The 21,089-nt window shown below is 42.6% G+C and overlaps 1 protein-coding gene across 4 annotated transcripts in view; it reads right to left on the reverse strand.

The window, feature by feature from the left end:
- The window catches only part of DOP1B (DOP1 leucine zipper like protein B), a 735,954-nt gene that overhangs the window by 164,325 nt on the left and 550,540 nt on the right, over positions 1-21,089 (reverse strand). For all 4 annotated transcript variants that reach the window (XM_078656883.1, XM_078656881.1, XM_078656882.1 and 1 more), the window contains exons 30-31: positions 19,495-19,641; positions 5,351-5,412 (exon numbers count right to left, since the gene is read on the reverse strand). In XM_078656883.1, coding sequence (XP_078513009.1) covers positions 5,351-5,412; positions 19,495-19,641 — 209 coding nt within the window. The remainder of the gene's footprint in view (positions 1-5,350; positions 5,413-19,494; positions 19,642-21,089) is intronic.

Below are 21,089 nucleotides of genomic sequence, written 5' to 3' on the forward strand. Positions count from 1 at the left end.
CTCATTTAAAGTCTGACTCACATTTGAACTGAAACGCTCTGATCAGGGCTTCCCAGATGCATACAATGTGACTATTCCTCCTTGCCAAGTTATTCTTCTTTCATTAATTGTCATTTGAAATGTAATGTTTCATGTTTTAGTCACCCTCACTGCGCACTATTCACTTAGCTTAAAATCACTTTTATCTCCCACCAATATGGCCGCTTAGTCACGTTTCCGTCATCTATTTTAGTGCCCTTGCGCTGAGCGATACCCGCCTCCGAAACTCCAGTTGACAAAACTGCCGACATTGCGCTTTCTATTCAGAGGCAAACATATCTAACCAAGGCTATCCCCACTTTGGAAAGAGACCTTACACCACCTCCAACTGGAGACGCCATTTGTGATCCACTAGTCATCAACTGTTAAGTTAGTCTGCCCTGGCATTCAGAGAACCTGCCACCAGGGTTATGCCGGCTGCTCCAGCCATGTCCAGAGATGCAGGGCCTCTTGACAAAGGGTTTACGATCTCATCCCGCCCTGCTTGCTGAAGTACCACACAGTGGTGCTGTTGTCCATAAACACTTGCACTAACTTCCCCTTGACAAAGGGAAGAACTGCTTTCAATGCTAGCCGAATCGCCTAAAGCTCCAACAAATTGATATGGAGCCTCGACTTCGTGGGAGACCTGTGTCCCTTGATCTCCACCTCTCCGAGATGGCCGCCCCATCCCAGGAGAGACGCACCTGTCAAGTACCACATTTCTAACAATTGCATAATCAATGCATACATGTTCAAAGGCCAATACTTCTTATACAGCCATTGCTTACTATTTAAAAGACATCAGGTCTTTTCATCAGGTGCCAAGAAAGTAAAGATGGCCTGGTACTTGCTCTCTCTACTAATGAACGTGAACCTAGTCCTCCCAGAAATCAAATTCACAATTGATGGTCAAGCTCTCTAGTGGTTGCACTCTCTAGTGGTTGCACTAGGACCATCAGGAGCCTCCTATTTAGGGCGGGGGAAATCGCCGCGCTGAAGCACTCACTTGCATAGAAACCCTGACATGCTGACACGCTGCTAGAATTACCTGAGCACGCTATTGTTCCTACTTGAATTATCGCATTTTTAAAATCGCCGTATGTACTGTTAGTAAATGATTACAATTTGCACAGTATAAGCTTTTAATTGTTGGGCACATTAGCAAAACTGTACCTATTGTGTTAAGGACACCGCTCATCTCCCCGTTCCACCGCAGCTTGTGCTGTTTGTTGTGGAGGGAGTGGACTAGCGCGGTACAGAGGGAGTCCATCACCCTCACTTCCGGGGGCCATCTTAGAGAGGTGACGGTCTAGTGGTTGCACTAGGACCATCAGGAGCCTCCTATTTAAAGCTCATATGGGGCTAACGCGCAGTGGACGCGCGCAGCGGGCGCACCGATGGCGCGCCGGAGGTGCGCCAGAGGTAAGCCCATCTGTGCCCGTCTGTGCCGCGGTCGGGCCCAGGGCCACCCCCCTTCGCCACCCTAGTCTCAATATACACCTCCCCAGAGATGACATATACTCGTTACATACCCAGGATAGCCACTGCCATAATATATTACAAGCAGACACCTGGCGGGGGCCAGCATGCTTTAAACACTGCAGAGTAGAGCTAATCCCTGAGAAACACATCGTAATGCCCAACGGCCTCACTACCTTTCGAGGAGGTCTTATAAACGCAAGGTCAATGTGCAAAAATGGAGCACATGTCCATGATCTAATTGCTGAAAACGATCTAGACTGCTTGTTTGTCACAGAGACGTGGCTTAAAGCCTGGTGCACTCCCGATGTTGTCTCAGCCTTGCCGCAAGGGTATCACATCCAGCGATTGGATAGGCAGAAACAACGCGGGGGGGGCTCGCCATTATCCATCGCGACTCGATCAAATGTACTTCATTTGAACTCCCAGATATTAGGGGGGCGGAAAGTCTGGGTTTCAATCTCCATATATACAATACTATTACTTTCTCTGGAGCATTGATATATCGGCCACCTGGTCAACAGAAACATTTCCTCGACAGTTTGGCGGAAGTAATCAGTAATCTCGCCCTCAAATTCGCAAATTTCACATTGTTGGGCGACTTAAATCTTCATCTCGATTCTGATTCAGATTCAAATGCGTGCTGTTTCAAAGATTTAATAGAGGTATTAGGGCTGACCCTGCTGACACGGGACCCTACCCACAAGGCAGGACATTTATTGGACTGCGTATGTACAAATCTAACATCTTTAAAGGTCAAAACACCTTGCCTTCTGACCTGGACCGACCACATGTTTATCCCATTTGATCTCTCAGTGGAGGGGAAGGTGGTCAGAAAGGCCCCCCCAAGGGTCGATGCCCGTATGAAACATGACTGGAAGAAAATAAGTAATAATCCAGACCTACATCGGATAGCTGTGGAACTTAAACCAATATCGACTGGTGTCACGGAGATAGACAACACAAATTTCAATTATTGGATTAAGGAAATCTGTGGACCACCCAAGGTCACAAACCCTAGCAAACTACACCATAATAAAAAATCGGCACCTTGGTTCTCACTCTCCTTAAAAGAGAAACATACAGAGGTCAGAATATTGGAGAGGAAATGGCGCCGCCTATACAGGGAAGAAGATCTTAGCCATTATAAAGAAGCCAGGAGGCAGTACCACGCACAGATTAAAATTGTCAAAAAAGAATTTTACTTAAAAGCAATCAATTCCTCAAATAACAAACAGAAGGAGATTTTTAAAATAGTTAATGATTTTATGAAACCAAGGTTCCTCCTACCAGAGATCCCTCCCTCCCTTACTTTATGTAATTCAATCGCAGATTTCTTCGAGCAGAAAATTTTAAACCTCATTAAAGACTTTCCTGAACAGCCTGTTGTTAAGGTGGTAGAGGATGTAAAAATAGTCCCTGGAGCAGTACATTTCTGTGATTTTCTGCCCGTCAGTCCAGAAGACTCACGTCAATTGATCTTGTCCACCAAATCTGGCTCCCCCTTTGATCCTTGCCCCCCCATGCTGCTACATGCTCTAGTAGATACGGTCAACCCCACTATAAATAACATCATAAATTCATCTTTGTCCTCTGCCGGTCTTCCATCTGAATGGAAACTGGCGGCGGTAAAACCTCTGCAAAAAAAGCCCTTGCCAGACCCCTCAACACTTTCCAATCTTCGCCCGATTTCCCTGCTTCCGCTGCTTTTTAAAATGACTGAAACTGTGGCGAACAAACAACTGACTAAGTTCCTGGAGGACGAGGACATTCTGCACCCTAATCAATCTGGGTTTAGGGCCTCACACTCCACCGAGTCTGCCCTCCTGTACACTGTGGAGACGCTGAAGACCGCCATGGATCAGGGGAAGAAGGCCGTCCTCATCCTACTCGATCTATCGGCGGCCTTCGATACGGTGTCCCACTCAATACTGATCAGTCGCCTAGTAGCAGCAGGGATAGCGGGCACTGTGCTGGACTGGTTAAAGAATTTCCTTGACCACCGTAGACAGGTCACGGTGTTGGGAGAATATTGCTCCGAAGAAAAAATCACACAAACAGGGGTACCTCAAGGCTCTAGCCTGAGCCCGGTACTGTTTAATTTATACATGACCCCCTTGATTGAGCTGATCTCATCCTTTAACATCAGCACTATATCATATGCTGATGATACTCAGCTCATTCTGGTATTAGACAGGGAAAATGGAAAGGCAGAGGAAAATCTAAAAGACTGCCTCACCGCAACCTTTATTTGGATGCGTGAAAACCACCTAAAATGTAACACCGGGAAGACCGAAATTATACCGTTCGGACCCCAAAACCCTTTCTCCCCTAGTCTATGGTGGCCACTGGACGCGGAGATTCCCCCTGATACTATCGATACGGCCCGCAACCTAGGGATCAGGTTTGATAGAGCCCTATCTTTCAAACAGCAGGCAGGGCCAGTGGCAGGGTCCTGTTTTAACATCATTAGAGGACTCAGAAAGTTCTTTGATTTCCTCCCTTTGACAGCCAGGAAGACGGTGACAGTAGCGCTTATAACATCACGCTTGGACTACTGCAACAGTTTATATGCAGGATCAAATCGATCTGTCCTGCATAGGTTGCAGGTTGTCCAAAATGCTGCTGCCCGCCTGGTCCTAAATTGGCCGAGGAGGTCATCTGCCTCGGCTGCACTCAGGGCCCTACACTGGCTGCCTGTCCATAAACGGATACTGTTTAAGATCTTGGTGATTACCTTCAGAGCATACCACCAACAAAGACCCAAATATTTCCTCCCCTGGTTTAAACAGTATGTACCAACACGCACCCTTAGATCAGCCAACATGAATCTGCTACTTACCCCCAAATTCAGATTGTCAACAAAGGGAGGAAAATCCCTCGCAACACTAGGCGCAAAAGCTTGGAATAAACTTCCACTTAACCTGCGCCTTATTCCCGCTGAGAACAATTTCCGTAAGGCTCTGAAAACCTGGGTTTTCAACCTCCCAGATACAGTTTGCATGACTTTGGTTTAGACACAGGGTGATCAGTATGGATGAGATTGATGTGCGAGCTGACTTTTCCGGCCATTCCATCTAGGCTACGGGCTACAGCGCCAAGATGCTCCCTGGAGTGACAGATGCGCTATATAAGTACATACTTACATTACATTACATTACACTCAGGCATCTGGAGGGTGGCAATGCCCTGCTCCTTGACCTCCCAAACGCAGCAGTGGCCCTCCATTAAAGACATCCTACAAACCGCAGCACAATGCATCAAGTGACTGAATAAATATGACCACATCTCTCCCATCATGACGAAACACCACTGTTCCCCATGCCAGATCACACCTTCTTCTAAACTCAGTATATCATCTACAAAAAGTCATCATGACCTGCACCGCAGACTAACTGACAAACCTACTATATCTGGTGTCTATGGGCACCCTCGCAGCCAGGACACTATAAATAAACAGCACAAAAAAAGGAAAAACAAGGCAACATGTCTTCTCCATCTATGCACCCAGGATCTAGGAGGACTTCTGTGTATCCATCATAAATGCCCCAACGCTGCTTCAATTTAGGTAAAAGGTGAAGACACCTTTTTAAAAATCACTACATCACAGTGCAGTCCATTTTTACTCTCAGAAACCAGATACACTTCCAATCACATGTTCACCTTATCTTTTACTTTGGACAATTTTAAGTGCTACACTGACATTTGACTAAGTTTGCACATTAGAAATGCCACACATTAAACAGATAATAGACATTAGATCTATTTAGTTACTTACTGAGATATTTGTAAATAATATTTAACTAAACTAATCAGAGAAATAGACATATTGAAACTTTGCCCTACTTACTCATCAAGTCTTTAAACATTGTTTTTTCATGTGTCAAAAGATGGTCGATTATAGATTTCCAACTGGAAAAAAGAAACAAAAATAACTATTAGGAAGATACAATAAAGTGTGTGTGAAATAAAGGTCTTGCAATTGCAGATTAAACAGAACTTCTGTTTCAAATGATTTTACAACCGTAAGACAAAGGAAGGTGGTAAAAAATACTGCGATACAATCACATATTTATATTGCGGGTACCTATGTCAACAGAGTCACGAGAGCAACACAAAACAAAAAAAGATGGCTTAACAATGGGCAGATTTGGATGTATGAATATGCAAATTATGGCAGCGCCTCAGTGAACATAGGAAAAAGGATCCCAACTCACACCTCATATTCTTCCATGTAGGAATAACAGCATCCACAACGTAATACTAAGACTATGTTTAAAAAATAGGAATCTCACAATCAACCGCTGCAAAAGGACAGCTAACAATCTGAGTCTATAAGGATATGGGTGACTGTTTTCGAGTAGATAGTTATTCATGAGTGAGAAGAAAATCAAAGATCAAGATGGGGCACCCAAGCGATGGAGATCTTCTGTGAAGACATCTGTAAATTCAGAATACTACTACTGCCTAATGTAGATGCTAGGATAGGTGATATTTTATAAGGTGCTCTTTGAGATCGTCAAAATCTGTCAAGTGCTTCACATTAGTTATTCACAATCTCAAAATTGACTGAATACCCTGATAATATGAACACATTTTATGACATGTTGATAATCCCAAAAAGCATCTCAGGGTATAGGGCAAATGGTTGGGTGCCATGGGGTAGTCAAAGCAGTGTGTATCATTTTTTATATCTATTTGGACCTTAGTGGGTCAGAAATCATGGAATATTTATGTATTGGGCTGTGAATTGTCATCCTCAGTGTCCAATGCTGATCTGCTGGTGTTCTTTATTGTCAAAACAATACAATTGCTTATAATAAAAAGAAATATTGGCTCAAAGAACACACGGACCGGACCGGTGGCGCTTCTCTCTCGGTGCAGATTTCCTCGGCAGAGCCGCACCATAATATAATCCACAAATCTTCTCGGAAATGAAAACGCACTCGCAGGATTGTAAGTTTCCCGATCTTGTTTTAATTTTCAAAAGACACCCAGGTTGAAAAAGAACAACCAGCGTGTTTCGTTATCACTGATAACTTGTTCACGGTTAGTATGGCATACATTAAAAAACAACCAATAAAAACTAATTTTGAGCAACATGTGACTCGTGATGCGACCAGGGTTTAGTGCAGTGTATTATGGGTATTGTAGTTAACGTTAATTATGTTATCGTTATCTTACTCATTTATGTCAATTTCTGTTGTTGATATTTTTTAATGTATTTTGTGTTAATTACTGATTAATTATTCAACCTGTACATTTAATTAAAAAATATATCTGTAACCCTATTTTTTTAACCACTTTTTGGTTAATATTTAACTTATTCAAACTTTATTCCTCCCCGCACAGGCACAACTAATTCAGGATTTTGTCTCTTTAAATGATTCTGATGTTATAATTCAGGGATTTCCATACTCACACTCCCATTATAGAATGCGTTAAAATTTTGGCCTCTTAACCTTCCGTACTTAATTTAACCACAATCTTCATTATTAGATTATTTACATTAGGGTTATGCGAGACATTAACTTTTCCCACTAATGCCGCGTCATATTTAGGCGCCTCTATATATATATATGTATATATATATATGTCGGATCAAGCCCTCCAGTGAGCTAAATTAATCCTCTATTTTTGTCCCTATATTAAGATTATCTAAAAGATTTTTATTCCAAATAAAGTTAACTTGTGTTTCCCTGGATTGTGTTGTTGTTGTTGAATTAAGTACGGAAGGTTATATCAACAACAGAAATTGACATAAATGAGTAAGATATCGATAACACAATTAACGTTAACTACAATGCCCATAATACACTGCACTAAGCCCTGGTCGCATCACGAGTCACATGTTGCTCAGAATTTGCTGTTATTGGTTGTTTTTGAATGTATGCGATACTAACCGTGAACCAGTTATCAGTTATAACGAAACGCGTCGGTCGGAGTCTTTTGAAAATGAAAACAAGATCGGGAAGCTTGCAATCCTGCGAGTGTGTTTTCATTTCCAAGAGGATTTGTGGGAAAAAAATAAAGAAATATATATATATATATGCAACTTTGAGAATCTGCAGGAAGAAACGACGACTATCATGACAGGTCTAAATGCTATAATTAAAGAATTGTGTACCAATTTAAAGTTGCACCATGTTTTTCACTGAAGCCATTTTGTGAGGAGGGTCCTGATGTGCTATTACTGACCACCATCTTGAGTAACAATTCACAACGTGCTAGACTGCAGTCAGTAAAAAAGCAATTTTCCAGTGTAGGTGGGCACCTCAAATGTAGACTAGCATGTGTTTTTATCTCTTGATAATCCATCGGGTTAGTGATTTTTGTTTGTTAATTGATTGTCGTACATTTGTACAATCAATCAAACTGAATATTTGTATTCGGTCTCAAGAGTGGGAATCTGTAGCGTTTTGGGAAAGTGCGCTCCCCACTAGTCTGTGAACCTTTTTCCCTTTGGTTAGGTGTTAATTTAGACCTCAGCTTCATTTTGAGTCCCAATTTAAAGTTGTACTGTGTTGTACACTGAAGCGATTTTGTGAATATATATATATATATATATATATATGCCAAGAACTTCGTAACTGCACCAAGAAACTGGAAACAAGAAACGAACCGGACCTAACCAGGTATATTTAGCACAAATTTTATTTGTGGAACCTCTCGTTCGCCATGTCATATATATGTATATATTACCTACTGGCGGTCGCCAGTAGGTATATATAGTTAGGATTTTTTCTCTATGGGATTTTTGAAAATTCTATGTCTAATAACTTTGGCGTTTGTGGACGGAATTGGCTGAAATTTTCAGGAAAATGGCACATGTTGTTTCTGAGCAGCCCTTGAAAATTTGGGGGGGGGGGGTTCGTCAAGGGGGGGCCGAGAAAAAAAGGGGGGTCCCAAAACGTGTTTTTAACATTGAGTTTTCCATAGGGCGGTTGGCCTCACTTTTAGCCCGAACGGCTGAATGGATTTGCACGAAACTTGGCAAAATTGTAGAGACTGGTAGCCCGATGTGCCTTTTGTAGGTCTCAATATATGTGCTCCAGTGGATTTTGAGAAATTAACGTTTAAAAAAGATATATATCTGTAACAGCGGACCGGGCAGCGCTCCAGGACGCGTACTTTTCGCGCAACGGAGCTTTGTGAAGCGAAGCTGATTGGTTCTCCGGCGTCTGTCAACATTCCAAACAGTCCGTAGTGGCCGCCATCTTGTCTCTCGGTAGGATCGAGAGACAAGAGGAGGCGAAAGCGAAGGGGCAAATGACCATAAGGGGGAATAGTAGATCCTCGCTGACCCCCTAGGTTTGATGTGGAGGTTTTAAAAGGGCCCCGCGGGGCAAAAAAAAATAAAATAATAATAATAATCGAACGGCTGAATGGATTTGCACGAAACTTGGTAAAATATTAGGGACTGGTAGCCCGATGTGCCTTTGCTAGGTCTCAATATATGTGCTCCAGTGGATTTTGAGAAATTAACGTTCAAAAAAAGATATATATCTGTAACAGCGCTCCGCTTCGCGTAACGGAGGTTTGCGAAGCTGATTGGTCATTCTGTCACTGGGCTATAGTTGGGCTACATCTGGCTGATATTTGGGCTACATTTGTTTTTTTTCGTCTCTGGCGGCCATCTTTGGGCTACATTGGGCTACATTGGGCTTCATTGGGCTACATTGGGCTACATTTGGGCTCCAACATATATATAGGCCAATGTAGCCCAATATATATTTTTCAAAGTTAATTTTCGTAAAAACCACTGGAGCATATATCTTGAGACATAGCAAAGGCACATCGGGCTACCAGTCCCTACAATTTTGCCAAGTTTCGTGGAAATCCATTCAGCCGTTCGAGCTAAAAGTGAGTCCAACCGCCCTATGGAAATGAAGGAAATGAATGGGTAATTTGTAATTAGCAAATAGCTCATCGCAAACTAGGAATGGTAAAGAATCGCTATTTATTCCTTAAAGTTCGCTATTTAGGAAATGCAAAAAACTTTGATGATACATATGGCGGTTCATCTCTAACAAGATAAGAAGCATAGGGATAGATTTATGATGACTGGCGCATCACCAGGGATGTGTTAGTCATTCTGTGCCGCTGTTCCGTCACCTATGGTGTGCTGCATTTACGTAGTATCTTAGATAATACAAGTACACATATTATCAGTAGCAAAATTACCAGCATAGTTACTAGTACATAAAAAGCGAATGGTGACAGTATGTTAACATGCTGTAAATGAATAAGAGTTAGCAACACTTATAAGCAGCCGCGGGCCGTGGAGGGAGTTACGGTGGGGCAGGGGGGCGGGGAGGGGAAGGGGCAGGGTGGAGAGGGCTCCACCCTGCTTCTCCCCCTCCCCGCCTCCCTGCCTCACCGTAACTCCCTCCACGGCCCGCGGCTGCTTATATCTCACCCTCCCTAATACACATATTATATTATTTGCTAAGAAGGTCTCTTTGTGTTGGTTTAGGGCGTGCCCATACTTTAGTGTCTTAGATTTGAAGGAATCACATCAGCATACACCAGCTCTCTCTTCATGTGAACCGCATCAAGTGTTGTGTATGTGTGTTCGGCAAAGCAATATAAAACCCGCCTCATGCCCAGAATTGGCAGAAGTTGCACTTATGTTATGAGTATGAAGTCGTGGAGATCAGACCTCATAACAATTCTGTATCGTGTTGTTCTTGAAACTTTAGCACTCGCTGTACAGATATAGTTTAACAAGCAAAGCAGATAGTAGAGCAATAACATATTATTCTCATGTAAACCACGATGAACTACTAGGTTGAAAGCTAAAGCAACAACTAAGTGTCGTGTGCAGAAGTTGCAAAAAAGGAAAAATGGCGTTTAAACCGGTAATGAGCCCATGCTAACTTAACACGGTGTAAAGATATCCAGGACCTAGATGACACCTCCCCATGATCCGGAAACGAACTGAATAAGATAATAGAAGTGCCATCTCATGAGAGCAGATTGCAAGTTTATATGTGGACGGTCCGCAAGGTAAAGCATTAAAAACTAGGAAAATTTAATGCTAAAGAAAAATAAAACAGCCAAGTACTTTATCGAGTCTTAAGCCAATAGGCAAGGTAAATAATAAAAACTTGACAAATAAGTCAATGAATTGTCAATGAAATGCTAGTACTCAGCATATCAAACATGAAAAAGGTCTATGACATAACTGTGTATGCAAAATAAGCTGCAACAGCCTCCAATAGGAAGTCACCGTCTTCATCCGAAAACAGTTCAGCCATCCAATTTAAAAGCGGAAAAGAACATACGTGCTCTCCCAGCACCGGATCCTCTATCACCATCAGAGGACAGCTCGGTGGGTTTTCAAGAAAGCTCTGTTCCAAGAAAGACTGTGTTGCCGCCAGTAAATTCCAGGGACCAATTAGTCCATGCATCAATGCCACAGCCATAATCCTTTCGCCAGGACAAACCAACTCGTGAGTAATGATAGGAGTCATCAGCTGATTAAAGTCGACGTCAGGAGAAACCGGTCCGCAGAGACACAAATCAATGGCCCAATCGAAATCACAGGTCAGGCAGTGAAATACAGGCTGGACACAGGTGAAGTAGGAGAATCGAAAAGATAATCCATATGCCGTGCTTAATATCGCCAACGGCATTGTGCCATAATATTCTAGCATGCGATTGCGGAACAGTGTCAGCAGCTGCAGGGCGGGAGGTTGCATAGGAGGGACATCCATATTTAAAAATGTAAAAAAGCACAAGAGCGTCCGCTGGTAATGCAAGTAAAAATGGCAATCCACGAAGCAGAGTGGAAAAAATAGAATGAAAGAAAGCAGGGATGACTCCAAAGATTTTCTCAAATGAAGTCACGAGACCACTGGTAACAACTTTAAAAAAGTGCGCCAGGGCCTTTGTGGAGGATGCGTTAAAGATAGTCCGAACCATCTTGCTGAAATGGAAAGGCAAATCTGAATTGAAAAGGGTCTGCACCTCTGTACGGGTGTTCGCTATGTGAAGCACGAAAGTTTCACGGGCCGAACTCAAGGCCACCTCTCTCTGAGACAAAAGAGCTCTTATTCTTGCCATGCCGTTGAAATCTGCTCCCAAGGTTGGTATTTGTGGCGAGATTGAAAACTCCCTATGTTCATGTGTGGGAGGAAATAGAACATTTCTGCAGCAAATAACCCGTTCACTTACTGTTACGATAAAAGGAATACTTTTAATTAACCCAGAACAATCTTCATTATTGAGCATCAAATAACTACCATTTTCCAACAACTTGAACGTGGGGATGATAGCAGGAACTGGCGTGCCTTGCAACACGCAAGCCATATTTGGTCGGTGTTTGTTGCATGAACCGTGTAACTGTATGTGCCTACACATTAGTGAATGATCTGGCGTCTCAGTGCATTCCTCTCCATTCAGATAAACTTCTTGATCATCTTTGAAACATCTGTATGTGTATGGAAGCGACCAGACCTCATGAAGAAAAGCACTACCTAAAGGTTCATAACGACCTATTGGTATATATTTCATACAATTTGAAAACTTATATAAAGCAAAAGACAGCGTTAAAAAACCGTGGATAAGGCACGTTGCCAAAAAACCCGCAATCCTCTGCTGATGATGTCACTGAGCATGTCATGAATGATGTAATATGTGACATCATCAGCAGTGGATTACGGGTAATAGTATCTCTAGTTTACTCCCCTATAGCTGTCTTTCTTTTAACATAAGTGTCTGTTTCCTTCCCTTATACTTACTGTTTTTGGTTCGCTTCCGGTTCGCGTACCGGCGAGCGAACTGGGAAGCGAACTAGAGGTTGGCACAGTTCCAAATATTGTACCAATTTTTTAATAACGGGGAGGTAGTTCTGAAAAGAACTTTTTTTTTAATTGTTTTTGTTGTTTTATATTTTTTTTATTATTTTTCGGAACATTTTTTTCCTTTTTTTGAATTTTTCTGAACAGTTTTATATTTTTTGGGGTTTTTCTTGGAGGGGGCAATGAAAACGATTCATTGTAAAGGGCTCAACAGGAGCAACAAAACAAAAAAAAAGTATTTATTATTTTGGGCGTTTCGTACAAACTTGCATATGATAGTCAATAGCTCTGTTGATCAGAGTGATGCTTCTTTCTCCGTAGCAAATGAATCCATCGCAAAATACGCAGATGTGTTTTACTTCACCAAATCTCATTTGTATATTTGGCACCATCTCCCTGCCCTCTGGTCCCGTTACTTCCCTTACAACAGATCTTCTGGCCATAATAGGGAGATTATCTAGGTCGTTCCGAAACTGTGCAGCACTGTAGTTGTTAGGATGCCACCTAGTCATATGGCGATGCATTGTGTAGTTTCCGAAACTGTATTTTTTCTCGGTTCCTCTGGACAGTCTATCTTGACATATAAGGCAAGTTACGTATCTTGCATTTACTTTTTTCTGACCTTTGGGAATTTAAAAAAATTGCCAAATGAAGTTTTCTTTCCGGTGAGACGTCCTGGGCTCCTCAGGCAAAAAACTGCCTCTCTTCGTGCTCGTCGTTCTGTTCCTCTTCTTCCTCTTCTTGTTGAATTATAACTTGAGCAGGTGGTCCACTCTTCCTTGGATGTGGTGGAGGTGGTGGGGAAGCACCAGCTGAAGCTACTAAAGAAGCCATTGCTCAGTGATCACAAAGGGTCTTTCTCTCACAATGATGAAAGTCAGAGTGAGGAAAGAAGGAGGGATTTTCATCATTTGGGAAAAACAAGAGTTCTCAACCAATGAAAAGTGTTCATTTTAGATTATATGACCTAGTCTTACATCATTAGGAAACCAAAAGTGAAATGAACCAATGAAAAGTGTTATTACCAAGTCACATGACCTGCTGTGTTTACGTTAAGCGCTTTGCAGGGCCTCCCGGTTTGCTTCCAGAAACCTGCGCTTTGCGACTCGCTTCGCGTACCAGTTCGCTAACGTAGCACGTCATATGACGTATCACGCGACAACGTGAAACGTCATGCGGACGGGAGGCGTCACGATGTTGTTTTCTAACGCGGCAGTTGCGGTAAAGAAACGTTTACCGGCTCGCGGTCTATTTCGCGGCATCAAGGTCAGCTAACGGGAAGCTTCCCGATTCGCGAAGCGGGAACGAAGAAAAAAAAATATTTAAAAAAAAAATTATTCATAAACATATAAAATATATTTTTGGATTTAAAGAAGAATACATTTTACAGCTACAGATATTAGCTGTTAAAAATCCAATGAAATTCACTGAAAAAACCATAGGTTATAGACCATATATAGTTAGGAATTAGCATTTACAAAACCTTGAAAATTCACTGAAAAAACCATAGGTTATAGACCATATATAGTTAGGAATTAGCATTTACAAAACCTTATTTTACTCACACAAAACCATTGAAATTCCATATATAGTTAGTTGCACTAACTATATATCGCGCACCCGCAATCCACTGCTGATGATGTCACATATTACATCATTCATGACATGGTCAGTGACATCACTGATGACATCACTGATGACATCTCAAATGACATCACTGATGACATCACTGATGACATCTCAAATGACATCACTGATGACATCATGACACACCAATACCAGTTACTACATACGCACTCACTGATTCCTACGTCTACACACACATTCACTCATTCACCCATACAATCACTCATACATACAGTCACTCATTATTACAACACTATCATATGCACTCATACACCTATGCAGACACTCACACACTGCCACTCATCCATGGAGTTACTCACACACCTAGTCAGTCCTGTAAAGAATCAATCACACTTCCATTTCCTCATCTATACAGTTAAACACAGAACACCATACTTCAGTGACATCACTGATGACATCACTGATGACACCTCAAATGACATCACTGATGACATCTCAAATGACATCACTGATGACATCATGACACACCAATACCAGTTACTACATACGCACTCACTGATTCCTACGTCTACACACACATTCACTCATTCACCCATACAATCACTCATACATACAGTCACTCATTATTACAACACTATCATATGCACTCATACACCTAGTCAGTCCTGTGAAGAATCAATCACACTTCGATTTCCTCATCTATACAGTTAAACACAGAACACCATACTTTTTCACACATATACTAACACATACTTACTCTCTTATACAATCACTGATACAAGTACACATTGATATGCACAGAGTCACACACCTCCCAGCCAGCCACACACACACTCAGTCTTCCATACATCCACTCATTCTTCAATATGTAAAACATATTTAAACTTTACAAAAACACACAGACACTAGATGATGTCATTTGAGATGTCATCAGTGATGTCATCAGTGATGTCATTTGAGATGTCATCAGTGATGTCATCAGTGATGTCACTGACCATGTCATGAATGATGTAATATGTGACATCATCAGCAGTGGATTGCGGGTGCGCGATATATAGTTAGTGCAACTAACTATATATGGAATTTCAATGGTTTTGTGTGAGTAAAATAAGGTTTTGTAAATGCTAATTCCTAACTATATATGGTCTATAACCTATGGTTTTTTCAGTGAATTTTCAAGGTTTTGTAAATGCTAATTCCTAACTATATATGGTCTATAACCTATGGTTTTTTCAGTGAATATATATATGTCTAATTGATAGACAATGGAATTGAATTAGAGTTAGAATCATGGCTAAAGTCTGAGACCGGCAATTATTCTGTCTTGGAAACAAGCTGACGACTGCAGTGACCTCAGATTTTTATTTTAACATAAGTAAATGTTACTTACCTTATAAGCATCCTTTCGTAGCATATGGTGCTGTAGATTCACATGCTCTGCATACTCCTGCCATCTAGTGTTGGGCTTGGATATTTGCACTTGGTTTGCTTTGTGCAAGGGCACTGACTCCAATTTAGACTGTTTTTAGCCCATCGGGTGCGAGTGGTAAGGAGTGGTAGAAGAAGATGTTATGCATGTGCATTGTTAAATAGGTAAGTGTAGAAGAGAAAGAAAAGAAAGAGTTCTGCAGCCTTAGTCCCACGTGTCCAGGGAGAAATGTGGGAATATGTGAATCTACAGCACTACACATTACAAACAGATGCCTAAAAGGTCATATTTTCTGTTTGTAGCATTTGCTGCTGTTGATACACATGATCTGCACAGACAGTAAAGTAGTCCCCCCGTTTAAGCAGTGGCTAGTGTGTGGATGAAGCTGATGTCTGATCCTTTAGGCTGTCTGGCCAAATAGAGCTTGCTGTCTAGCAAGAATATCTATACAGGGGTCTTTGGGAAATCTGAGTGGGATTGACCAAGTAGCTGCTATACGCTAATGGGATGTTTCCTAGGAAAGCCATGGAAGCTGCCTTTTATTTGTGTCAAGGGGGTACAGGGAAAAATCTGTCGGCATTAAGGTAGCAGGTTTAAATACACCTGGCTATCCATCTAGCAACTCTTGTTTTTGAAATAGGCTAACTTTTTGGGGATCGCTAAAAGCTATAAAGAGTTGGTACGCCTTATGAAATGAACTTGTCATGTTCAAGAGAGCTCTCTTGACATCCAAGTGTGGGGGGCTCTCGGCCACTGACTGTGGTTGTGGAAAGAAGACTGGGAGTTCTATTGTCTGGTTGAGATGAAATGGAGAAATAACCTGGGGCAGGAACTTTGGGTTGGTGTGAATGACTACTCTATCATTGCAGACCGGAATGAAAGGAACTGCAAAGGGCAGGGATGCATTGGTTCTAAAGGGAGAACCACGAGTCTGGTAAAAGACTATTTCAGGATCCATTAATGGGCTGGTGGCACCATTGAGGGAATGACTCTTTTGAGGCCCTCTATGAAAATCTTGATGACTGGCATAAGGAACAAGGAGGAATGTTGTCTGTTCTGCATGTAAGCTGCTAGGACAGCCAGATGAAGTCTAATAAAAGTATATGCTAATCCCGATTGTTAAAGGTGAAGGAGGTAGCATATGATGTCCTGAACCCCAGGTTCAGTGGATCTATATGCTTAGAGCAGCTGGCAAATGTTTCCATCTTGCTACATAGCAAGCTAGATTAGTTGGTCTGCGGGCTTCTCCAAGGATATCCATGCACTCCTGTGGAACGCGTAAGTAGCTAACACTAGGACCTCAGCTGCCAGATCGCTAGCTTGAGCTGTTTGGAGTCTGGATGTCTGATCTGACCCTAGTTTCTGGTGAGAAGGTCTGCTCTGTTGAGGAGGTGTTTGTGGGGACTGATGGACATTTTGAGTAGAGTGGAGTACAAGGATTGGTTGGGACATTTGTCTCATCTTATGCACCACCAGTGGAAGAAGTGTGAGTTTCAGAAAAGCGTAAGCAATATCCCTGACCACTTCATACACAGTACATTGACTGTGGGTGTGGAAGCCTGCTGCTGAAGTTTAGGCATTTTAGGTTATCTGGGGTAGTGAACAGGTCTATCTGTGGAGTACCCTGGCATTAGAAGTAGTGGTTTAGTACTTGGGGATTGAGTTTCCGTTCATGGACGTCTTGGTGTGATCTGCTGAGTAGGTCTGGTAAGTCACTGTCCAGCTCTGGAAGATAATCCTCTCTCAAGTGGATGAAGTGATGAAGGTTCTACATGTTCCTTGATGTATGGTGGGTCACAGGATGAGGAGTTTTACTTTCTTGCTACACTTAGGGCTACTACCCTGGTTTTAACCAGGCCCTAAAAGGGCTCTGAAGCTGGTTTGAGCATGTCGTTTAACATGGGTAAAACCTGAATAGTGTCCTTGAGAGAGAGTCTCAACTAAGAAGTAGTGTTCCTCTTGAACTACATGGAGGTTTTTTTTATGGTATTGGGACACCCGTTATATTGTCTCATGGTATGAGGTTGTATCGTCTTAGAGGGAGGGTTTGGAGGCATACAGATCTGGGTCAGGGTACCCAGGAGGATCTGCAGAATAATCATCCCAGGGGTCTCCCCACTCACCTGGCTCTCCAGCTATGTCATATGGCTCATCTTTAAGGCAGAGTCTATGTGATCTTGGCAAGGACTTTGGTGAACCCAGAGGTGTACATGCCTTTGGTAGTGTGTCTAGAGGTGTCAGGGGGAGGCGGAGCAGGAGGAAAAAGAGGCAGAGTAGATGGAGAATTTATTTGGCATACTTATATAGCGCTGATCTGTCACCCAAAGGGCATCCTGGCGCTTTGACTAAAAAGCCAGCTATCGATGCGGAGGAAGGCTGTTCTAAAAGGTGTGGAAGGGGCAAAGTGGATGGGGCTGATGCCTTTATCGTTGAGTCTTTTTTTATATGGGAGACAGTTCTGGCACTAAAGCGAAAGCCTTTTTTTATATGGGAGACAGTTCTGGCACTAAAGCGAAAGCCTCCTTGAAAGTCTGCTTCTTTTTAGGTGGTAGCGTGTTGAACACTTTGGCTGGTGGCTTTGTAGCAAGAGGAGGTTAAAAGCTTAATCTTGGCATAGTGCTCTGCCTCCTCTCCAGGGACTTTGGTCATTTTGGTATGAGAGTCTGCACACACATAGCCTGTTGCATTGTCTATTTGCGTGGTCCTGTTGCCTTGATGTTGAGGTGAGATTGTTTCTGCTCTTCATCTAAACCAGAGGAGAAAACCCCCTTTGGCGACAATTTGTTGGACGGACTGTCCAAAGGCCTGACTTCAATGTCCTTGGCACCAAGGGTTTCTTCCCCAAAGATATCTGGGGCGCCCTCTATTGAGTTTCTGTACATCTTATGAAGTGTCCAGTGCCAGTCCCTTTGGTGACAAAGAATCTTTTTGGATCAAACACTACACAGGCCTCAAACTTGGTGTCAGCGTGCTGAGGCGATAAGCCTAAATTACACACCTGGTGGTGATCAGACCAGGGGTATTTTGCGCTACAACAGGGCAGTGTTGAAATGAGGTCCATTCCATTACCAGGTGTAAATTCTCAAAGGAGGAAATGGTGAGTAGCGGGTTTGGGGCTCAAAGACCCTACCTGGGCCCGCAGTATAAGGTCTGCTGATCCTCTGTGTGGTGGAGGTCTCAGTAGCAAGTTGGCAGCAGTGTGTCGTTTTCTGCTTTGATTGGTGTTCCTGGAATAGTAGAGGGAAGTGTTGATCCTGGAGCTATGGTCTTCATGTCCGAACCTGGTTATGAAAATAAACAATTTAAAATAGAGTCTGTGCCAATGTGCAATGGAGGCATAAGGAGGAGTTTACCATAGTCCTTGTGACTCGAGAGAATTCTTTGACAAAAAAAAGGTTGCAAACTGCCGAGCCCCCACTAGAAAGCAGGACTTTGCAGAGCAGAGTATATACATGCTCCGAACATTTAGGTATTGAAGAAAAGAGAGTATGAGTGTTTGGATAATTGCTGGAGAGGTAAAAAATGTAGACATTGTGATTTTATTATAGTGGGGTTTATAGTAGAGCTACAGGACAAAAAGAGTGTTAGGGAATTTGCCTTTGTGCTGAGGTTGGGTTACTTTGAAATTGTCGTAGGTTTAAAGGTGTTAGAGCGGCTAATAAGGACATTTTAGATATCGTGACATTCAAAAAGTGAGAGAGAAATTTTTTTTATAAGCATCTGATGCATACTCATTTTAGAGACATGCAGTGTTGTAATTCTATAAATCACATTGTTGCCTTTTTCTTGACTAGCAGTGTACTATGAAGCTGCAAAATTGCACAAATTCACCATGGAGTACGGAAAAAGTAATTCCCTGTTATGTCAGCAGTTTCTACCCATCACATAATTTGTCCTTCATGGCTAGTACCAAAAATTGTTTTAAAAGAGCACAAACAATTATGAAAACGGTTACAATTTTCAAATAAAATTTTCTTTCCCATCATGTTGTTTCAGATTATAAAGCAATAACAACATCATCATGACTTTATTGCCATGGAATTGTTCAGATTTTCAAATGGTCAACAAAAGTATTAACTACCAGCCCTGATTTGCTTCTATTGTAGGAACACCTTTATGTTTTCACTGAAATGGTTTACACTAAAACAAAACTATCCGAAGTTTTCTCCTTACTGTCCACAGGAGGAATCCATCTGAAAGAATGCTGGTTCCATGAACAGTTCCAGAACTTCTTTCTTCCATGCTCGTTTGGTGTATGCGTATCCGCTCAAACTGCTGAGAAGCATTGCACTGGCTCGGAAACTCGGGGCATTATAGGCACTAAAAAGACATAATATAAACTTACTGAATATCTAAAGATGCACTTATAATTATAAACACACACTAACATTTTCCTAAAATATTCAACAATCCTAATGCTATGGCAAGTATAGCGAGCACTGGTAAGGACAATAATTCTGGATTTTTGTTAGTGAAATAGTTTGGTAATAGCTGATCAATACTGTGTGTTATCACCAGCTAACCTAGAAAGCATCTAAAGACTTCTCTGCTACTCTTCAGTCTTTAAATTTCATTTCTCACATCACTGCCCCTACCCACGATAAGGGCCACATCTTGGACCAAATTTGGTCATTGCGTCGTCAAATTTCTCCTCCTTCCATTCTTCCGTGCATTTGGTCGGATCATTTTATTATTTCTTTTAGTATTTTTTCTGCTTCTTCTGCCAAGCCCCCTCTTTCCAAGAACGTGTTAGCCCGTAGTTGGAAGAGACGGACCTCATTCTTCTCTCCTCTTCCCTGGCCTCCTCAGCGCCTGATTTGACGGATCTCTCTCTCGAATCTCAAGCTGACGCCATCAGCATTTGGCTCTCTTCCTCCTGCGATATGGTCGCCCCCCTTAAGAAAGTCAAATCTGTTCGGCCACATGATGCACATAGATGGTTCACGAGTGAACTTAAAGCTCTTAAACTTAGTCTCAGGCGCTCAGAGCGCCACTGGAGGCGAAAATACTGTCCCCTACTCCGCATCAAATACAAACTTCTGCTTAACAGCTATAAGAAAGCAATCTTGTCGGCCAAAACAAACTATTTTACAGAGAAAGTTGCTCTCTCTGCAAACAAACCTCGTGAGATTTTCTCCCTTGTTAAGCAGCTTGCCACCTCCGATCGCACGAACACCAGCTTCGCCCCCTCCCAATCATTCTGTCTTGCACTGGGGAAGATCTTGGAAAGCCTCGTAACATCTTGCTTGTCCTCGCATATTGAGGAACATTGCCTCTTGGCCTCCCATCGGGCAGGCTTTCGCCCGGGCCACTCCACTGAGACCGTGGTCACCGCTGTTTTGGATGAGCTCAAGGGAAAAGCGGACTCTAATCTTCCCCAAGCCCTGGTGCTCCTCGACCGGTCGGCTGCGTTCGACACGGTCGACCATGCTATTCTTCTCGACCGTGTCGGGGCAGCCGGCATCAGGGGAGTGGCACTCTCCTGGCTAGCATCCTTCCTTCAAGGCAGGTCTCAGGCCGTTCATCTTGCCGGATTCTCCGCCCCCCCCGCCCTCTCGTGTGTGGAGTTTCCCAAGATTCCTCTCTTTCTCCTCTTCTTTTCAATCTTTATATCTATCCTCTTATACTTTTTCTCCGCGAGCAGGGGGTCTCCGTGTACAATTACGCGGATGATCTCCAGCTCATCTTCGACCTTTCTACTTCTGATTCTCCCCTTTTTCTTAGTTCCACCCTAATCTTTATCTCGGAATGGATGACCAAGAATCATC

This window comes from Lissotriton helveticus, chromosome 8 (assembly GCF_964261635.1).
Source record: "Lissotriton helveticus chromosome 8, aLisHel1.1, whole genome shotgun sequence".
NCBI lineage: Eukaryota > Metazoa > Chordata > Amphibia > Caudata > Salamandridae > Lissotriton > Lissotriton helveticus.